The sequence below is a fragment of the Takifugu flavidus genome, chromosome 16 (genome assembly GCF_003711565.1).
Source record: "Takifugu flavidus isolate HTHZ2018 chromosome 16, ASM371156v2, whole genome shotgun sequence".
Taxonomy (NCBI): Eukaryota; Metazoa; Chordata; class Actinopteri; order Tetraodontiformes; family Tetraodontidae; genus Takifugu; species Takifugu flavidus.
In genome coordinates, this window is record NC_079535.1 from 4,145,176 (window position 1) to 4,166,273 (window position 21,098).

The 21,098-nt window shown below is 49.1% G+C and overlaps 1 protein-coding gene across 2 annotated transcripts in view; it reads right to left on the reverse strand.

The window, feature by feature from the left end:
* Nucleotides 1–1,807: 1,807 nt before the first annotated feature.
* efna2a (ephrin-A2a) overlaps nt 1,808–21,098 on the reverse strand; it is a 49,701-nt gene continuing 30,410 nt past the window's right edge. Inside the window, exons 2-4 of one of the 2 annotated variants that reach the window (XM_057011756.1) lie at nt 8,351–8,643; nt 5,344–5,409; nt 1,808–4,030 (exon numbers count right to left, since the gene is read on the reverse strand). In XM_057011756.1, coding sequence (XP_056867736.1) covers nt 3,906–4,030; nt 5,344–5,409; nt 8,351–8,643 — 484 coding nt within the window. In that variant the 3' untranslated portion in view covers nt 1,808–3,905. Of the gene's footprint in view, nt 4,031–5,342; nt 5,410–8,350; nt 8,644–21,098 lie in introns of both variants that reach the window. The other variant, XM_057011757.1, reaches the window with a different exon arrangement.

A 21,098-nucleotide genomic window follows, 5' to 3' on the forward strand; every position in this document is an offset into this window, starting at 1 on the left:
TTTGTTTTCTCCCTCCAGCGCCCTTTCTGTAAGCAGCACTAAACTAAATGTTTTCCCTTTCTGCATGACCTACAGTTAGCCATATTATCAGACAGCTCCAAATTGGCACAGGGGATGCTCTGGCAGCCTTCAGCAAATTGCCCATGGTGTCTCTATGGTGCCCCCTCCCTTTGCCCATGTATTTTTAATAGAGTCTACATAGAATGCATTATTCAGCAATAACACATGTTTCATGCAGACTCCTGTGTTTGTGGGGATCAACGTATAGGCATGTGGTCCGCAGTTGACATTCCTGCTGTGCCGCTGCATCGTCTCACAGTGAGAATTTGCATTTCCTCCGTAACTACAGCTGAGGTGTAAAGTGCACATATTTGGCAGCCCAGAGAGAGACAGAAGAGGGAGCGGGGAAAAGAAACGATTGCACCCAAATGTAACAGTGACTCCAGATGGCACGTTCACGATCGAGCTCTTTCATCATGCCCTTCCTCATTAATAGGGATGGCGACGCTGCCCTAATTCCATAATTCCTAAATCATTCCAGTTACCGCAGACAAAAGTGGAAGAAGGGGGATTGAATTTGCGTGTAGCTTAACGGTGTCTCTGCTAGAGCAAGAAATCAACAGAGGAAAAGAGTCTTTGGGGGTTGGGGGTAATAGAGGAAAAGAATAGAGGGGAGGGGTCGCCATCTGCATTTCCAAGCTTTCCTTGTCGGTTCCTGCCAACACCAACATCATATGGGCCAAAAATCTTCTCTTAATTGCCGTCCCACATGAATCGAATTCCAGCCAATGGAATTAGCCCAGATAATCAGGTGATTAATTAATATCGTGTGCGCTGTAACATTTCCCCAATCTGTAGTTTATGCGTAACTTCCAGGAGAACATCTGCCGTTCCAGTCCAGTTGTACCCGTCTTTGGGAAGGTCCCAGGGCTTTGCTTGATGGCTCTTCATTTAACGTCAGGCTAATTCCGCTGATATCTGACGCTCGCATGGCAAGCGTGCGAGCGAGCGTCTCAATATTCCGAGATAATTTCATTCTGCTGTCTCCTTTTTCGCTGCAGCTTGAATTGAGCTCTCAAGTGAAGCAATTAGAGGGAAACTAGCTTTGAAGACATCGATAGCCATTAGCTCGCTTCGCGCAGGAGGGCCGAACATGGCCGGCTGCAGCTCATCTATTATTCATGTGCCTCCTTTTTCCCCCCTAAAAACATCATTTCTCGAAGGTTTTTTTCACCCAAAGAAGTTTCAAATGGCACCTTTAAAACAGGGCTGGTAATTGTTTGGAGTAGTGGCAGCCGTTCCAGGCAGGGGTCAGCAGCCCTCGCCACAGGTCACAGGGTGACTCTTAGGGGTCACGAGATGATTAAAGACTGATAAGAAGCAGAAACAAGTGTTCTGTTACACAGAACTGCAGTAATTGTTGTTTGTTGGGCAGTTTTGCCCTTTAAAATGAACAAACCAAAGGCAGGAATTCACCTGGGATTGAAATGTGGAAGGAAACCAGAGTAGGAGATCCGCAGAGACCAGGAGAGAACCCAAAACCTATTTAGCATCCCAGCGTGAAGAAAACCAGCAGAAACTATCAAGCTCGTCTGACTCCCAACTGTTGTCAGCAGTTCTGATCGGCTGTCATGTCGCTGAGGGAGGAGCAGAGGGAGACGGGAGAGCGGTGATTCCATCGGAATAATTTCGCGCTTTAACCGACAGCTCGGCGCTCCACGTCCCCGCGACTTTTGACACCGCAGGACGGCACGGTCGGCGACGCGGCCCGACAGGAACCTGAGGCAATCAAATGAGACTCCACTCGTTTGGTTTTTTTTTCTTTTCCAGTAGACAAAAAGACAATCTTTATTTGTGTGTTTCCCTCCTCGCTCAGACTTTTGTGTTTACGTTTGACTGACGGGATTCAGCGGGCCGAGGCCGCGGTTGCAGAGGAATGAAGAACAAAAGGGAAAAAAAGAACGAAAAAACAGCACAAACAGAAGAAACTCTTACATGACGCTCAAACCTGTAGGCATCCTACCACTACCAACCACGAACCAGAGAAGAGGAACGACAGAAGGACAGCATCAGTGGAATAGAAGAAGAGAAAACACTTTTTTTAATCTTCCACAGGCGAAACCTCCATCACTGCGTTCCCACACAGGAGTAAATAACAGTGATTTTAAATGCTACAAAAATAAGATAAAAGAGGGAAGCAGGTGCCTCCCTTTGTTTATGTTTGGCCTGTGTGTGCGTGTTTGTGTGTGTATGTGCATGCCATGTATGTGTCAATGTCCGGGTCTGCGTTCCTAGGTCTGAACACACATGTGTTTGTCGTATGTGTGTCATCATGTGTGTGTTCACAGTGCTTATTCATGATATCCACTTTAGTCCTGTGATGCACATCTGCACACGCTTCCTTCCCCTCCCTCTCTCTCTCTCTCTCTCCCTCACTCGCTCGCTCGCTCGTTGCGCCGTTGCCATTTCAAGTCTGTGAACGCTCAGAGGAACAGTCCTGTTATCAAAGGCTGGATATTTACAGGATGGTGTGCATGTGCACGTGTGTTTCTGTGATGCTACCGCACGCACACCTCGACACGTTTGCGACAGTCAGCGGTGCTTCAACCCGTCGGTGTAACCCTCACACCCAGGCCCGGGTCGGGTCGGTGTCTCGCCCAGCGACCTCGGCGAATCCACCACCCAGACGGGAGAATCCAAACGAAGAGGAAAAAGTCTGGAGAAAGTCTCGCGTAGAGCAGGAGAGCGGCCATTTTGGATCTGTCCACCCATGAAAAAATAGATCATCAAGCTCAATCCAAAGATTTCACAGTGCTCATGCAACTTGGGTGTCGCTTCGTTTCCGTCGCCTCCGCCGGTCCCAAAAAGTTCTGTAAGTGGCCGCAGTCATGGTAACACAAAGACAAAGAAGTGGGTGACCAGTGGTACATTCATAAATGAGAAAGTCATGGTTCCAGAAGTCACCCGGTCCACATCAGACGGTGCTGAAGGTTCCTGTGCGAGCCAGGCCGTGATAAATGCTTTGTTTAGAAACATTAATAAGACAAAACACATCCCATTGGAAAATATATACCTCCCCAAACCCACCGACATCCACCCCAAACAGGCTATGATTATATTTGTCATTATAATATGATATTAAAGTAAAAAAGAAAATACATTTTTTTACTATAGCATTGCTGTGATTCTAAACAGAGTCAGAAAATATCAACACCTATTAAATTTCCCGTAGCGCTGAAACCCGTGTCCGCATTGTTTTTGGCCCGGGTCACTTTATCTCTTCCATTTCTCTAACTTTGCTCTCTCTCTCTGTCTCTCTCTCTCACTCTCTACCTCTCTCTCTCTCTCTCTCTCTCTTGGTCCAGACAGTATAGAATTTCAATTACAATGCAAGCTTGGCCTCATCTAATTCTTCTTTCAACGGTGGGACAGGAATGTGAGAAGAATCCAATTTTTGTGCAACCAGGCCTATCGCTTAATGCGTCCTGCCATGATTGGAGGATGGGAATCGCACTGGAACGACAAGTTTAATCATAGCCGTGGTTACATCCACCCCATCGGTGGCCGAGAGTCGATCGTCTAATCAAACGGAACCCTTGATATGAGTGCAGAGACGTTTCCCCCAGCTGAGAGGTTCTGTTCTACCCAAAGTTTCAGGGTCAGAGGTGACACCTCAGGCCCAAACCTCTCAGCTAGGCCTACAGAAGTGGTGTCCATGGCTGGGTAGAGGAGGGGGCTGGCAGTGGGAGGGGGTGGGGGTGGGGGTGGGGGTGGTTGGTGTTCATATAAAGGTGGAGAATGGAGAGGAGAGGATGGAGACAGAGGGCTTCCCTGAGGGGTGGTGGACTTAGAGGGACAGCCAGCCCAGCGCGGGTGGGAGCTCCGTGGAAATGGAGGAGAGGGCTTCACAGCCAGGAGAAGAGTCCCAGATGCAGCACGGCCAGAGCGGCGAGCGGTGCCATGGAGCCCGGCCTCCAGCTCGGATCGCCGTCAGTCAGAAACGGCTCTGGAGAATCGTATCCCGACCCATCTGAAACAAAAAAAAGGAGAGCGACAAAAAGCGACAAAACCTCTGAATTTGAAAGGAACATGCAGACAAAGACGAGACAGTCTACAAGCAATGGAGGGGGTTTGTGTGTGTGTGTGTGTGGGGGGGGGGACCACAAAAGGATCAGAAGTATAAAAAAAAGACAGAAAGAAGACGTCAGAAGGGGCTGTGGGGAGGAAGGAAGGAGGAGGAGACGATGACAGCAACTGAGCTCTGCAGGGGGTTTAACCAACCTAATTACAGTTTAATCACAGAGGCTCCGAATCTGGAGCAGCTGACACACACACACACACACACACACACACGCTCAAAAACACACATGTAACAGATCATTGCTGCCTCCGCAGACAACATGGAAGCTGCACTGTCAGACAGATGACCAAAGCGGGGATGAATCTCTGAGCAGTGACAGTGGGAAAGAATGTACTGTAAGTTGTTTCAGTAATCGTGGAGGAGGAGAGACCTTCCTCCCACCTTTTTGGTACAGAACCGGAGCGATCAGAGCCTGGAAAGGCCAACTGTCGGCCGTGATCTTCAGAGCTGCGCCATTATCTGGGGAAATACACGTCTACCCGAGTTTGGGTCTTTAGACTGACTTAGAGGTCTGCCTCAGAGAGCAGCTAGAGAGATAACACAAGCAACAGAAAACCTGCTGCATCCAGATCCCGTCGAAATGGGAGTTATTTTTAACTATAATAGAGCCAGTGTGGATGTCAGGGCCTGTCTGCGCTGATATACACTCCTCTGTGCATCCTGCAGCTTTGGAACCAAAACAGCATTATATGACACTAATGCACACTTTATTCCTTTACATGAGACTGATGTTTAATGAGGACTTTATAAAAAAAACAACCCATATGAGATGCGTTATTAGATAGGACTCCCACCACGCCTGATGGGTTCATGATTAGATTTCTCTCTAGTTTCAGTGGAAAAGTAGTGCGGAGGCTCGGTAACCTTCCAGAGAGCAGCTTTCAGCCCCGCTCTGCTCCCTTTCTGCAAGGACAGAAGGTCTGGCTCACACCCAGGGTGATGTGATGCGATGTGACGTGGAGTGTGCATGCCACTCAGCGCGCACGTGCACGCCGGCAGTGCACAGGAGCGCATGTGTTAAAGGTGTAAAGTGGTGCCTGGCTGGTCAGTGAATCAGAGCAGAGAGTGTTGCTGGGCCATTCCATCAGAACTCTCGCCCCCCCCACACACTTTAGTCTGATAGCCAATCTAGGTCTGTGCGTGTGTGCGTGTGTGTGTGTGTGTGTGTGTGTGTGTGTGTGTGCAGTCAGAGCATGACTTACCTGGAGGTCTGACATACACCTTCAGCTTTAGACATGCTCGGCCCACGTGGTTGGGATGGGGGGAGGCTGTAAAAGAGGAAGCAAGAGAAGACCGTTGTCAGGGCGATAAAGTGCATCAATGCAGACTAACAGTCATCCACAGCCCCTAATGTTGCCCCACCCCCTTTACTTTTGTGCCAGACCATCATTTGAGTGCCCTTCCACTTCATTTCACCCCCAAAGTATCAGCCTGTTTATGGGGTGGAAGAGAGAAACCGAATGTTTTTTGGACTGATGGTTATTTTAGTGTCTAAAGTTCCCGAAACTCATCGTTTGGAGCATTTTTACAACCTGTAAACACACCGAATGCTGGAGAAAACAGGCGTCGGACTCTTAAAGTACATAGGAAATTAGGATGTCTGTTGCTATGGCGGCAGAGAAGTGAAACTGTAGACCAACGCCATCACACGTACACACCACTGTGAAGGAGGGGGTGTGCCACTTGCGGGGGCTGCGTGTGCTGACCTTTTGCCCTTTTCTCTTGAGGGTTGCCAGATTGCCGGAGCCCACAGCGACCCGAGAAAGGACCGTCATCAAGAACCATAGCGGGCAGGAAATAAATCTGACCCCATCTCTGCCCTCTCCTCCCCCGCCTTCCACCCACAGCTCCTCCCTCCACCCTCTCGGCGCCCTTCACCCACTTTACCCTTTTTTTTTTTTTGCTTCCTTTCATCTCACATTTCTTTGATTTATCCACTGACGGCTCCACCTGTGAAGCCCACTGGCGTCCTAACACGCTTTCTCTGTATTGTTGTTAGTTCCCAACTGTGTCTGTGGGGAAAATGGCAACACTTTGGAGCAGCAGGTTCCCCCTCGCCCCGTTTCCCTTTAAAAATCTCATCAGCTCTGCCCAAACTACTGTTTCCCAGCACATCCACCCAGGAACCCCACTGGGAATCACTCAGCCTCATCAGGTGGCAGCTGGGGAAAGTAAGGGGCGGAGCTGTCCCGTCAACATGTCAACCCCATCACAGGCCACGTTGGCACGGCAACGGCTCGCCATCAGACCTCGACGTGGTGTTAGGTGGAGCGCCTGCCCTCATCAGCAAAAACCGTTGAAGTGCTGCCGTCACACATCAGTGTGGGCCTGCGTGTGTGTGTGTGTGTGTGTGTGTGTGTGTGTGTGTGTGAGAGAGAGAGAGAGAGAGAGAGAGAGAGCCTGCTTAGGTTTGTATGGGAGAAAGCCGGAGACAAAAACCTGTGTGGCTGTCAGTCAAGATGACGGACACGGCCTTTCACGGACTCACAATCGCTTGACAACTGACCCCCCCCACCACTTCACAACACACACTCACAACAATATCACAGACTGCACCCCGCCCTCAGGGGTCTCAGAAACACAATACGTTTGTCAGCAACTATCCAGCTCTGGAGGGGCCCTCTCCATCCTTACACGACCTGAAAACAAAACAGTGTGTGTTCCTGGGGCCCGACTGGGAAAGGTGCAGTAGGACATGGGGCGACTGTTATCTGCTGCTCTCTACGCCCGGCCCGGCTCGGCCCCGCTGTGCCTTTGTGACAGATCAGGCACCAGTTTGATGCAAAGGAGGGCTTGCGTTTGGAGGAAGAATATCGTTCTAATCTCATTATCGCTGCCAGAGATTCCGCCGTGCACGTGATACTTATGCGCTGGAAAATGAGAGGTTCGCTGGAATTTGCGCCGCAGCTATTCGCCACCCCGGATCCTTCACGTGGAGTCAAATCAAGACTTTATCTCACACTGAGCTGAGCTTGTTTTGGTGCACATCAAAAGCTCCGAACTTTAATTGGCTTCCAGTTGTTTTTCCACATCTCAGAGGAATAACGTAGGTGTGAGCCGACCCTTCAGCCGAGACAACAAACTGTCTCTTCTGTTTGGCGTCTTTCTTTCTGCCGTCTGAGGAGAAGAAAGTCACTGCGAGGTCAGAGTAACTCCCCGAGGGCAAACGGCCCAGCGGAGAAATGGGCTGCACCCACAGGCCTCTCCTCTGGAACTGGGGGACCGTGGTGAGAATACATCAACCCCCTGCTCCGAAAAAAAAAGTGGAGGTCAGTTTTCAAGCGGCGCACAGGGGAGGAATAAAGGGAGCGGCGTGAGGCTGCGGCTCGAATCGTCCACAGATTGGTTTTCATGTTTGAATAATGCTGAGCAGAAACCACTGGGAAGACTGGTTTCAATAATTTAGACGTTTTACATCGGCTGGGCCACATCCATCCTGGGTCCTTCGGCTGTCCCGGCCCAGCCGGCATAAAATTACTGGGAAATTAGGAATCAAACGTGAATGAGCGACCAGTCACGCACGTAATAACGACGCGGCTTTTATTTTGAAGGCGTAGCCTAGGTAAGCTAACCGAGTTAGCCTCTCAGAGATGATGTCTCATTTAATACGGAATGTGACGTCTAAACAAGGCAGGGGTCTAAAGGTTTCCTGAGGTCAGAGGAAAAGCCGCGTTTGTGCCGCTCAGATCCTGGTCGGATGCGGCTCATCGTCAGTCAGGGACGCAGCTCGGCCCAATCTGCCATCTCGTCTGCGGCTTCAAACGGGCAAACATCTCGTTAGGAGACGCTGAGGTCATCAGAAAGTTGGGCTGCTGACGGCGGAGCTTTTGAAAGTCAATCTCACGTGTTTTTCTGTGATTACCAGCTGACGTTCTTTAACCGCCCGGATGCAGCCGCTTCGTCCCGCCCACCTGGCAGAGCGAGCGAGCGAGAGGCTGACAACAATGTTTAGGAGTAATTTGAAGCTGTTATTTGTCACCCGCCCGACGGGTGGAAATGATATCTTTTAAACTGCTTTCCGGAATAGTCCCGGGGGGAGGGCAGCCAATCGGTGGCACTAATATGTCACTTGTTTTAAGGAAGGAGAGACATCGATACGGGTAAAATAGAGGTGATTCCAAACTGCGCCTGCTGACATTAACACTTTGCTGAGCACGCCACTTATCCTCAGGCCTGATGTTTACAGATGCTCCGCGGGGAGGTACTCACAGATGTAGTAGTACTCGTGTCCAGGCCTGAACTCGAAGCCCAGGGAGAAGGGCGTGAAGAGCTGGAACTTCTCGGAGAAGCGCAGGGGTCCGTCGGAACCGCTGGGGCGGTTGCACTCCCAGCGCTTGAAGCCTCGCATCCTGTGCTGGCAGGTGGTGTAGCCCTCATGGTTGACCATGAACAGGATGTAGCGCTCCATGCGGCCGTGGGATGGCGGACCCTCGTAATAGGGACAGTAGATGTCCAGGTAGTCGTTGATGTTCACCGCCACCCGGTATTCTCCATGCCAGAACCTGGGAGGGCGAGGCATAAATACACACAGTGAGTGGACGGAGACTTTTCCTCGTCCAACAGCTCCACCTCCTCCACGACAATATTATTATTCACCGCCTACATTGGACTTTTTTGTGCACAGCGAGGGGACGGCAGCAAGTGTCCATTTTAATTACAGGAAACGGTGGGACAATTGTCTGATTTGAGCGTCCAAGGGCAGATCTGAGGTCAGAGTCTGCAGAGCCGCGACCCCGCGGAGGCCTCGCCGCTTGCTCAAGGACACTTCCGCAAACGCCTGCTGACAGAGGCTCAGGAGCACCTGAGTCACGACCGACCGCGGCAAAAGTCCTCCCGGAGGGTGTTTTTCCGCTTATTAAAGAAACACGAGGAGCTCGGGAGAATCAATGAAGATTTCTTTGTTTATGGGTCAGTTTAATAGATTTTATTTTAATAAAGCTCTGGCTTGTGTGTCAGGGGAGATATTAGTTGCACGCTCGCTCCTGAGCTAGCTTTCTTGTGCGTTACTCAGGAGAAGTGGGTCATGTGATGGAAGAGAGCACACATTATTATTCCAGGCCCTCGGGCGGCGTCTGTATCGACCGTCCACTTAGTTCGGTACACATACGGATCACTGGGGCTGTCCTGATGAATAGGAATGTGTCAAAGGTGACTTCTAAAGAAATGCTAGCGCATATGCACATTATGGGGTTTATGTCACTGATTCTGCTCGGCGTGCTCGCAGCTCGGTAAATACAGCCAACATATGGAACCCGCAGTCCATTCGGCAGAGCTACAGTCATAGTGCATTAAAAACATATGGCTGCGTTTGTTCCCTGCATAAACCTCCCAATTGAGCCGCGCTGTCGCCTATAATGGAGGCAAACTGGAGCACAACAAAGGAAAAAGCTGTGTGTATCCTACCTTTCTGCTACCCTTGACATACAGGAAAATTTAAAAAACAAAACCAACGATTCACTTTATCCCGCCACATTTGGCCTTTTCCATGACACCTCTCTATATTCAGAATGATATCCTGCAGCGTAATGAGGGTACAGCTGGAGGATTCTGTATTTAAATGAAGTCAGAAATCAGAGAGAGAGTCTGAGCTGAGGCAGGTTTTAGCTCGTCATGTTTCATCAGCGCCTCATTAATGTTCCCTGTATAACCAGAACTTGAAGGAGGAATTTAGAGGAATAAATGACAGCATTTTCCTTCAGTCCACACAGTTATTGGCGTAATTAACCCGCTGCTTTTTCTGCACACTGCTGGAAATATGTAAATATAGACGCCGCCACACGGACAGCACTTCACACAATTCGCAAGATATTTTAATATTCGGTAATATGTCCCAAGGTTATGAGTTGATATGTGTAACCTTCAGTTCTACTTTGAGACTTTTCTCATGAAATTGTTGAAAATTAATCAGTCGGATTCTGCCTTATCGAACCCCTTTGTCGGCATCGCCGGTATCTTTTGTAGAATCAATTTAATTTAACGCCAACGGCAGCAAACATGTTTAAGATTCAGCCGCCGGACACGATCAAATCATGTTTCTCGGAGCAGGAAAACTGTCTTCAATCAGGCAACCGCAAACACGCCAAGCTGTCGGGCATTGGTAATGTCCCTGATGGCCCGCACGGGCGCCGATTGTGTACTTTAAACAAGTTTATCACCCACCCCACCTCACCTTGGAGGTAATTGATTGCCTGGGATGGAGACGTTTGGGTCTGGGCGCCCCAGTTAGTAGGATATTTAGCTTTGGGACGAATTATCCCTCTAAATGCGCCCCTAGCCTTCTCCCAGAGGGCGAATCAGGAAGTGAGTTAGATGTGAAATGAGTGCCTTCATGCTTCGGTGCCCTATCAGAGCCAGTTTCGCAGGTTCTAAAGGAACTCCGAACAGATCATTTAGAGGCATTGATCCACTGGGGAGCTCTCTCCGGCTCTCTCTGCTCCCAATCAAGTCCGATTAACTACTAAAGGGGAAAGAAACAGACGGAGGGAGAATTAAAGAGCTTAAAAAAAAGAAAGGGGGAGGAAATGGAGCAGAGGCAGGGGAGGAAAACAGTGAGAGGCCGATAGTTAGAGCGTATGGAGCGAGCAGGACAGAAGAAAGAGGACAACGGCTGAAGGATAGAAGATTCAGTCGGGTTTCATTGGAGGCAAATGTGCTTTGCCTATCGATTGTGCACTGATGCATTTATGGATGAGGACCATCTGAGCCTCAGCGCTTAGGGCCTACAGTGAAGTCCATGTGTGTGTGTGTGTGTGTGTGTGTGTGTGTGTGTGTGTGTGTGTGTTTGGCAAAGTAGGTCTGGATGAGCGAAGATGTTCAACCCAAGAAGACACTAATGTGCAGGAATACATTATTGAGCCGCCCAGCAGCACTCTGTGGTGCGTGCACGTGTGTGTGTGCACACCTCAAGCTGGCACAGAGTAAATGTTAGGACAGCCTCACAACGTGTGTGTGTGTGTGTGACCCGCCACCCTATAAGGCTGAGTGTCGTTGGGAATTAAACACACACCTGCACGGGCCGAAACGGACACAGGAATGCACTCACACGACCGTCAGTGTGTGGGCGGGTGTGTGACAGGCATGTGCACGTGACGTTGGAAGAAGCCACTCAAATTAGGTGCTAATGACTCCGACATGATCAGTTTTTATGCATTTCAGGGTCCTTGAGATGCTGAGTTCTATTAAATCTGGCAAACGCGACATTCACACGTGCACGTCCATAATCACTGGTATTATCATAACTAGCTGGAGCATGTCGCTAATTGGATTTGCTCAGCTCATCAGCTAACCAGCCAGTGGTTATTGTGGCTGTTGTGAGCCTGCGGATGAGCAACGGTCACAAACTTTAACGCTAACGCACCAGTTTCAGTAACTCTGGGTCCGTCTCATAAGAATAATAATAATTCATAGAGATCTGCTGAGACGGGTGTAAATGTACATTTCAACAAAATCCACTCATCTGAATTATGTTATATATGTTAATATGTATACGTTAAAATTACATTTGATATTTTCCATCTGATAAAACATGATTATCTTGGCGGCAGCGATACCTTTATTCGCTTTTTTCGAAATTCTGACAATAAACTGCAAATATCGAGTGGAGAAAAAGGTGTTAATTAGATTCAGGAAAGATGGCGTCTTCATAACAAAAGAGGGTTTTAAATTAGCCCCGAAAGGTTTGTTGTCCTGTGATTTTTTTCTGTTCTTTGGGGTTGATCAGAAGGGTTTCGTCCAGATATCTGACAGATTCTCCTCGCCGTTTTAGAAAAATTGAATTATCCGGCGAGTGTTAGTCAGACTCCGCTGAAGGACCCGGAACACAGTCGGCATCAAATAATGTGCTAGCAGGATCCAGGATCAAAGGGAAAATAAAAACTGAGCGGGTTAAAAGTTGAACTGAAAGATGAGGAGGGAAAAGAGGCGAAGGGAGGCGTGTGTGCGACAGTCTGAACATGTGACTCACTGTATATACTTCTGTAAGTGTGTGTGTGTGTGTGTGCGTGTGTGTTCGGAGGCCATTCCTTAGTATTCAGGCAACACTGAGTCATCAGCATCCTCTTCCAGCAAGGCTGAGATCAAAGCTTCTGGTTGGGGATGTTTACCATACCTGCATGCGTCCTAAACAGCAGGCCGGATCAACCAGCCCACATCAAAGGAAGCATCACTACCCACACCTTACCCCCCCCCCCCCATAACTGATCTTTTCTTTCTGCTTGTCTAGATCTTCACTATGTTCTACAACAACCTTGACTTGCCAAAATGAACTATCAAGCACATTAAATGTTAGCTTTAATTAGCCCAGTAAGCTAACTATAGTGAAAAAGTTACATCCTGCAACTGAAATTATTGAAAAAATGTTAATACAGTAGAGTTCTAAAATTAGAAGAGAAAAGTGAATTTTCAGGGGACAACTCCTTTGATGTTCCCCACGTGCTAAAACTCAACGCATTTATTTATCTGTGAAAGCTACGTAGAAGCCCAATTTCCCAGGGTGCACCACTCTCCTCACGTAATCACGAACTGATGCTCTGAAATTGACGTGTGCTGTGCTTCATGTCTGACTTTTTACTAATATCGCTGTTTTCTTTGATCTTTTATTGAGAACTCACAGATTGTTCCTTGATTTTACAAAGAATACTTGCGCTAAGCACAGCAGGGACATTTGGATCTAAGTAAGGAATCAGTAGACGCGCTGCCTCGAGGCCTCCAGCGTGTGTCAAAAACATTCAATAACAGCAAATCTGAAGGGGCTGGTTCTGGACTGGTTCTAGTGGTGCCGAGTCATGGTTTCCTCACCCGCAGTCACGAGGAGCTAAAAGTTCCTGTTTCAGGTACTCGCGCGTGTGAAGTTTGGGCTCCGGCCTCTAACACCAGTCAAATCAATAGCTTCGATCCCCTGGACTCGAAGGTGGCGAGAGCAGTCCCAATTACTCGTCACACTGCGTCTGAGTCTTTAATGCCCTCATTAAATCAGGTTTACGCCTCAGAGAGAGCGCCGGGAGGACGTCCTGGAACCCTAAATTGTTGAATTCTACCCAGAAAACAGCAGAATCTGAGTCCCTGAGTGGCGGTGCTGGTGCAGCCACGCTCAGTCCTCCTAATTAACTCCACATGACTCTCCATCCTCTCCTCTCCTGTCATCACTCGCTTACACACTCACTCTCCTCCAGTTATCCACCTTTCTTCTCTCAGGACTCACACACACACACACACACACACACACACTGTAAAACACCGGAGCTGCTCACGCCTAAGGATGAGGTGTTCCTGAACACACCGCGCTTGAGGCGTACGTCACCTCCCCTGCACACACATGTTGGACCCACGCGCACGTGCATCAGGTGTGCACGCGCGCGTGTTGCGGCACACAAGGGCGTATGACACATTGTGTCAGAATGTGTTAGCGTGTGTTCCCGATCAGGCGCCATGTAGGTCCAACATGAACACGCGCGGAGGAGACGCAGGTGCGGGCGTTTAATTAAGCTAACGACCCTTTGATCCTCGCGAACATGAAAGGCGCGTGCGTGGAGGCGACGCCAGTGTCGCAGAACCAGGAGAAACACTTGAGATGTCAGACAAGTTCTGCAGCTGTCACTGCGGATTATGTCCGCCATGGATCACCATGGTGACATTCAACACATTTGAGAGGTTATGACGCGCAGCCCCTCCCCCCACACAGCCTGACAGTGTACCAACCATTCTGGTGGGGGGGGGGATCCTCAGACACCCTCCTGGGGGGAGCGCTAACGTTCCGGTGGCCCAAAATGTACCGGCGTGCAGACAGATACAGCGACAACGCCGCTGATGGACGGACAGGCGGGACAAGTCGGCGAGACAGCCGGGATGAGAGTCCACGCCGCAGATGTGACACCCTGACAGACGGGGGGGGGGGCGCACGCCTGCGTCGGGCCCCCCCTGTTTGAGATGACGTGCCGCTCTGGCAGCGTAAACAGCGGCGGAGCTGTATTGGTATTGACAAGGTTGGCCCGGAGCGAAGAGCCGGGGAGCTGATGGCTGGCGTCTCAGCACGCCAAGAAGAATTACCCATCCTGCAGTCGACACCGGCGTCCCCGAGGAACGTCCCGTATTTACACCTCCGTTGTTGATGGAGAGGGAAGTTTTCCCCGGCGATACTTCCGAATATCTCCTCAACCCGTCTGAGCGGGACATCTTCGGCCCTCTCGGAGCAGAAACCTCCGGTCTGTTTTGGTTAAACCGTCATTAACTTTTAATATCCTGCAGCGACTCTTCGGGCCCGGCAGGCAAATCCTGTTAAAAGTTCCACCGTCGAGGATCGGGACAAAGAGGATTACAGCCTCACTCCTTCAGCACTGCAAGGAACGCTCCCGATTCCGAGGTGGCTAGTTAGCCCACTAGCTAATTCCAGAATGTTCCGTTAAATGTCGAACATGAAGCGAGCGCCACTGACTGACATATTAAATGTCTGTCACTCGCTGTGGCTGGAAGATCTTCATCCCGAGAGGGTGGATTGATCCAGATTGACGAGGTGAACTAATCCATGTAGTTCGGGTCAAAGCGTTTGAGTCTCTGCGGGCGGGAAGTCGCGGAGGGCGAGGAGAGCGACCGGGGAAAGCTGCTGTATAGATTGCTTTGCAGCATCTCTAATGAGTAATTAAACAGTTGAATGGAGTCCCATTAAGATACACACTGTGTCCGTGCACTCACACACACACACACACACACACACACACACACACACACGGACATGTACAGTACCCACGTCCACGTGACAATGGGCGAGTAAACATTAGAGTGTAAACAAAGTCTTATGATGGGTCACACACACACACACACACACACACACACACAGACGTCAGTCTCGCCACATTAAATGGAGCCATATGTGCTGAATGTTCGCGATTTGTGGGTGAAGGTCAGCGCTGCTGGACTTCATCTTCTCTGCTCTTTACCTTCTCTCTCTCTCTCTCTCTCTCTCTCTCTCTCTCTCTCCTCTCTCTCTCTCTCTCTCTCTCTGTCCTTTGTTGTGTTGGTGTCAATCTTTCCTTCTGCCACTCACTTCTGATTCCATCCCGACTCAGGAACAAAACAAAACACAGACTTTACCTGAACAACCTCAGGAGTCGCAGCGTTGAAGTCTGATAACTAAAGTTGCTAATCTTTACTAGGACGTGATTATCGACCCATTCCGTCTGTTCTGTCTGGGAAATCTGGCATCATACTGTTGGTTGTGCTTTCCAAATGTTGCTTTCATGTGCCTTTGATCCACATTGATTGGATTAAATCTTTGCTATGTGCTAAACGTCGCCATGACACTGAATAAAATCAAGTGGTTTTTGGTAATGAAACATATATTCTGTACTTCTCCTCCTCCTCCTTTAACCTGCAGCCATATGAGCCTGGTCCTGATCAAGGTTTCTTCCTGTTAAAGGGAGTGCTTCCTGCTTGTTGGGGGGGTCAAGCTCTGGGTTTGGGTAACCTGGAGTCTAGATTGAACAGATGCTACATCAGTAAAGTTGAACCTCATTAAATGTGCAGTGTGGGCAGGTAAAGTCGCTTCTGCCTCCAACTTTTACTGGATTTATTCACAACTGCGACATTTTCTGTGCATAAACAGAAGCTTCATGGCTCCTCCATCCGTTCAAGGACACTCTTTTGACTTTGTGCCATCCTGACGTGCACGTTTGTCACATCCGCCCTGCAGCCTGAAGTCTCAAAACAACGTCTCTTTTTGCCTTCCAGGCGTTCAAACGAAGCTTTGTGGCAACGAGTTTGTTTCAAGAGGAAGAAAAGTCAAACATTTCCACCTTCAGAAGGTTTTCTGCTGAGCTTTGCCCAGCAGTAGCTGTGTGGGCTGCGTGCAGTTAAACATCTGAGTTCCGCCCAACTCAAATCAAACAAAATCTTTGTGATTAGTATTGTTTTTCAAGGGCGGCTCTCCAAAGCAGCTCCGACAGCCTCCTCCTGCTTATTTACTGCAGATCCACAAGACGAGCGACTGTCAGGCTCCTCACTGTCTTCCTGCATTCCCGTCTCCCCCCCTCACATCCTGGAGTAATCCCATGCCACCCAAACCCTCTTTTCTCATCTTCTTTCCAGCCACTGATCTCCCAAAATCCCCCCCATGCCTCCTCCTCGTTCTTAAAAAAACCTCTTCTTCAAAGGTTACATCTGCAGCTTTGACTCCTCACCAAAACCCGTGTTTCTTCACGCCCGTCTTGGTGAAATAATGAACACTTTTGGCGATGCTCTTTGGCGCTGCGGCTCGGATAGTCGGGCAGGGCCCCCGCAGCACCGTCAAATGTCGTTGTTTTTTTTTTTCTTTTTCTAGGCATCGCTCGTCTCTTCTGACGTTTTTTGACTCGACTGTTTTCTCCCTTTGCGCTTCAAAACGCTGCATTTCCGTTTGTCGTGAAAGATCAAAGGAAGCGAATGAAAGGGAGAAACAGATTTCTCATGTCCTCCATCATTTTTGACTAAAACCATCAACTTGATCCTACGATAACGGCGGTACGGCACTCATTAGCTAGCGAGCTAACACATGAACCAGAAAGTTTCCCTCCTGGGAGCTGTGGCGGGATCTCTGCGTCTACATTCATCCCGGTTTTCAATGTTTTCCAGGCACACTTTCACCTGAGGCCTCGCTAGAATCTCCTGATTCCTCTTGTCTCACCAGCAGCTGCAAACTGAGGAGCCAAACCAAACTCCCGACACCAACGCCAAAGCAAAGTCCCTCATTTTGCCTGCCTGATGCATAATCAGAATATAGTTGAGACCCAGGAGATCAGACAATCCCAATGTTCTGGGCTGGATCCCCTGGAGACCCCCCCCCTTTCCTGGTGTAGATGAACAACAGTTTTTGATTAGCTTTTTTAGCCGTATGCATCAGAGACAAAGACAGAGAGAGAAAAGTCGCTGCGACAGCGGAACAGCTGGGGAGGAAAACGAAGGGATCACTCCGCATAGCGAGCAGTGGAACGTTGGAGGTGGAATAAATCATTGGGAGAACTGAAACTGAGAACATGTGACTGTTTCCACACTCTGCTGCACTAATCTGCGTTCTTTACTGCAGAACCAGGAGAATATTTGTGTCTTTGCGTAAAGATTGAAACTTTTTCTCTTTGAAGTAGATTGGATTCCAACAGTTTCTCTCCTTCTTCCTCTGTTTTCTCCATCTGGCGTCTCGCTCTGAGCATTAATCAGAGCGCTCAGGCACCGTGACCAGAACAGCCCCGCTGAGACCCGCTTCTCTCCCCAAACACTCTCAGATAGGCTCCGCCCACCACACGCACGCAGGCGTGGACGCCAGCAGAGCCGCAAACATCGGTCAGGTCGCAGTCCAAACGGGCCTGGAGTTACTTTCCTCGTGATGGTTGAAGTCCTTCAACCAACTGAGAACTTCGACTACGGGGAGACAAGATCGTACAAAAATGTCCTCCGGGGACGTTTTGTTTTTCGCCGCCTGCTTTGGGTCCGTCCACGACGGCTACAGTCGATGCAAATCAGTCGATTAATTATGAAGACAAAGGCGGCCCCGATCTTGCCGAGGCTGCGGAGTCACATCTGGATCCAGCAACATCGCGCTCATGCTCGCACGGCAACAGCTGGATGTTTCCTGGGATCAATGCAATTTGGGAATGGGGGGGAAACAGGAAAGCCGAGACAAAGAAAGACAGACTTGTGAATACGCAACATGTTCTCGCCTCAGATAATGGAGCATCTGCGGCTCCGCGTATCTGAGGCAACAGACGCCTCGTTAGCATCAGCACGTCGGGATCTGATAAATATCAATGCTATTGATAAATTATGTACACATTGGGGTTTAGATTAGGACATGAAAATTCATGAGAAGGCCTCAAACGTAACATTCTACAGCCTCTTCCTGCTAAATTCAGCCAGGAAGACGGGGTACAAATTTCAATAACTAACAGCAATGGCAAAGCTAAATAAGTGCTAAATTCTTGTCAGGTTGCGATGGTTGTGTTGAAATAGACTTTTCTTGTCCTATCACACACTAAGCTGCTTTAAAAAATATAGGATGAAAAACACTGACCTGCGACAGTCTTGTTGCTGTTATAGCAGTTGTTGTTGGCTTAAATTGTTTTTAGCTTAAATAAAGACAGAGGCTGGAAAACAGCCAATCAGCTGCCAAGAAGCATCCGCCATTGTTTATTCTAATGGTCGTGTGTTTGTTTATGTTGAGGCGAGAAGAAAACCTGCAGGGGACGTGTGCAATGTTGCATTAGCAACACGCGTTTCCAGTCATTTGGATGAACCGGCGCTAACGTACATCTGATCTGCCGTTGTTTCCCATCCAGCTGCGCTTGTTTGAATTACGGGAACGTCGTAGGAGTTTTCCACCTCAGACGTGTCTGAGATGTGACACCTCAGCGGCAGCAGAGTCGTCAGATTACCTCCGACACTGTTTGACACGTATGGAGATGTGCTACATTCTCTCATTATGGGATGGCTGTTATTTATCATGTTTTTCTGGTTAGCATGTGATCATGTCCGCGCCTGTGTTGACAGTGTTTACAGCGCAACGCACATGATGTTTGAAGCTGAAAGAAGTCGTGCCAATTTTTCAGGAAATAACATCCCATTAGCAAACTCCTCCAGGTCCAAGGGGACGTAAAAGCAGTTGGATTTTTACATTCTCTCGAATTCAAATGGATTCGTAGACAACGTTAGCGATTAGATGGAGATTCTGCGCGATCGAGCATTTCAATAGCATGAATCTGAGGCTCTTTCCCAGCTCGGATGCAAGGCTCTATCGTCCAAACCTGAAATGTTTCCTCAGTTTGTGTCACACAGTTAGCATAGCAACAGGTCAGTCTGTATTTTCCGGTGATTTTTTTGTAAATCACCCGAGTTGTTTTGGTAACTTGGCTCTTTTTTCCCTCCCTTTGATGCTGCGGACCTCACATTCTCCAGCAGATCCAAGCTGCTGCTGTACTCAGACGACCTACACGCGATAAAGCAAGAGGTCGACCGAAAGCGGCTGCAGTTAGCTCGCTCGCGGCTTGGCTATAACGAGAGTAGGAGTAATGAAGAATTCCCGCGGGGATCCCGTAAGTGAGGTCACGAACCACCAGGTCCATATTTTCCAAGAGTCTCGGCTACGGGAATGAGGTTTTAACTGGATAAAATCCCCGTCTGAGGACGTAAAGAGCAGCAGCCATATATCGTATATCTGCTCTAAGGTTCCCTGAATGGACGTTAAATCCAGACCCAGGTCAGCACGTGGTGCTCCGTGACATCATCCTCCTAATTATGATGTTTCGTTTAACCGTGGGATTTCTCCAGCTCGGCGCAGGACGACGCCGGCGGCTGGGATTCGTGTCCGGTTTGCAAATGAATTTTTTATATTTCAAACTATTTTTGTTGTTTATTCCGACAACTTCAATGGAAGCGCGAAGCCGTCGTGGCTGCGAGGCGGGTCAAGGATTAAAGCCCCGACTTTTATCTCGGCAACACCAATTACGTTTACACCATTGCTGGGGGGGAGAGAGTGTGTGTGTGTATCTATGTGTGTGTGTGTGTGTGGGGGGGGGGGGGGTTGCATGTATACAAAAGCAGCTCGGATGCTTTGTAACAACATATATGGTGGAGCAGGGGTTCAGAGAGGATGGTGTGTGTTTACCCCCTGCACAAACAAACACACACACACACACACACACACACACACACACACACACACACACGCACACACCTCCCCCCTCCCTTTTAAATAGGAACGCTGCTTTTCTCCACCGGTGGCCAAACCTTGACCCTCAAACCCATCTAGAAATAGGCCTTCGCTGAGGGAGGAAAAGAAAGAAAGAAACACACTCACACACACACAAAAAGCCTAAAGCCTTTCCTTTCAGTGCTCATCCCACACACACACACACACACACTCGTGCAAATACATGCACAGTGTTGCTTCTTCACTCTGGGAAGAAGAACTCACTGACAGGATGAACAGAAACACATTTGCACACACACAATTTGCAGACAGGAGCCCAGAGATGCACGGCCAGACTCTGTGTGTGTGTGTGTGTGTGTGTGTGTGTGTGTGTGTGTTGTGTGTGTGTGTGTGCGCGCGTGTGTGTTTGTGTGCACAAGCGTGTGCCAGTGTCGCCCAGTGCGGTTTACATGCCAGGTGCCCATTTTCAGATCGTCTCTCGACATCAAAACAGGATAGAAATAAGACAGTTGGGCTTTTATTTGCTGTAGCATCAACATATGTGTGCTGAACAGCAAGAAGAGTGTGTGTGTGTGTGTTGTGTGTGTGTGTGTGTGTGTGTGTGTGTGTATGTCTTCCCAGTTGCAGCCTGCCCATCACAGCCTCTCTGAAACAGCCTTAATGAAACATTAACAAGTGCTCTGCCTGGGTTTGGAGATGAGCTCACACACTCGGAGGACCGACTCACTCGTTTCCAGCCGGCAGGAACAGCTGCAGGATGAGACGCCGCCGCCACATCTGTGCTGGATGGCCACCTTACACCGCCGCCCGGTAGGGGTCTTAACGTTTTACTGCCTTGATTTCACGCCACTGCTGTGACCTCCCGGCAGGAGGTGATAGGCAGAGTTTCTGACATATTCAGTGACATTTAAAATAATAGATGCGTGACGCGGCCTCGACTCTGAACCCCCGGCCATCTTTCTCCAGACCGGTCCTGATAAAGGACTCAACTTTTCCCCTGATAAAATGAAGGAAGTTTAAGATTAAAGATCTCCTCATCTCAGAGTTCAGCAACTTTTTCATTTAAGCGAAAACCACCTCCCAGAATGCCATTAATTGAAAAAGGAATAGAGCCTTAATTTGGAACTAAGGGCCCGTAACTGTGGTCAGCACTGAGACTAATGGCATTCTGCTCCAACAGAAGAGGCTGAATGGTGCGCTGTGAGCTGTTTGCCTAAAACTCCCTCGCCAGAGCGACCATTGATCCTCAGCAGCAAACCTGAGACTAAACGGGGTCACGGCCGGTAAAAA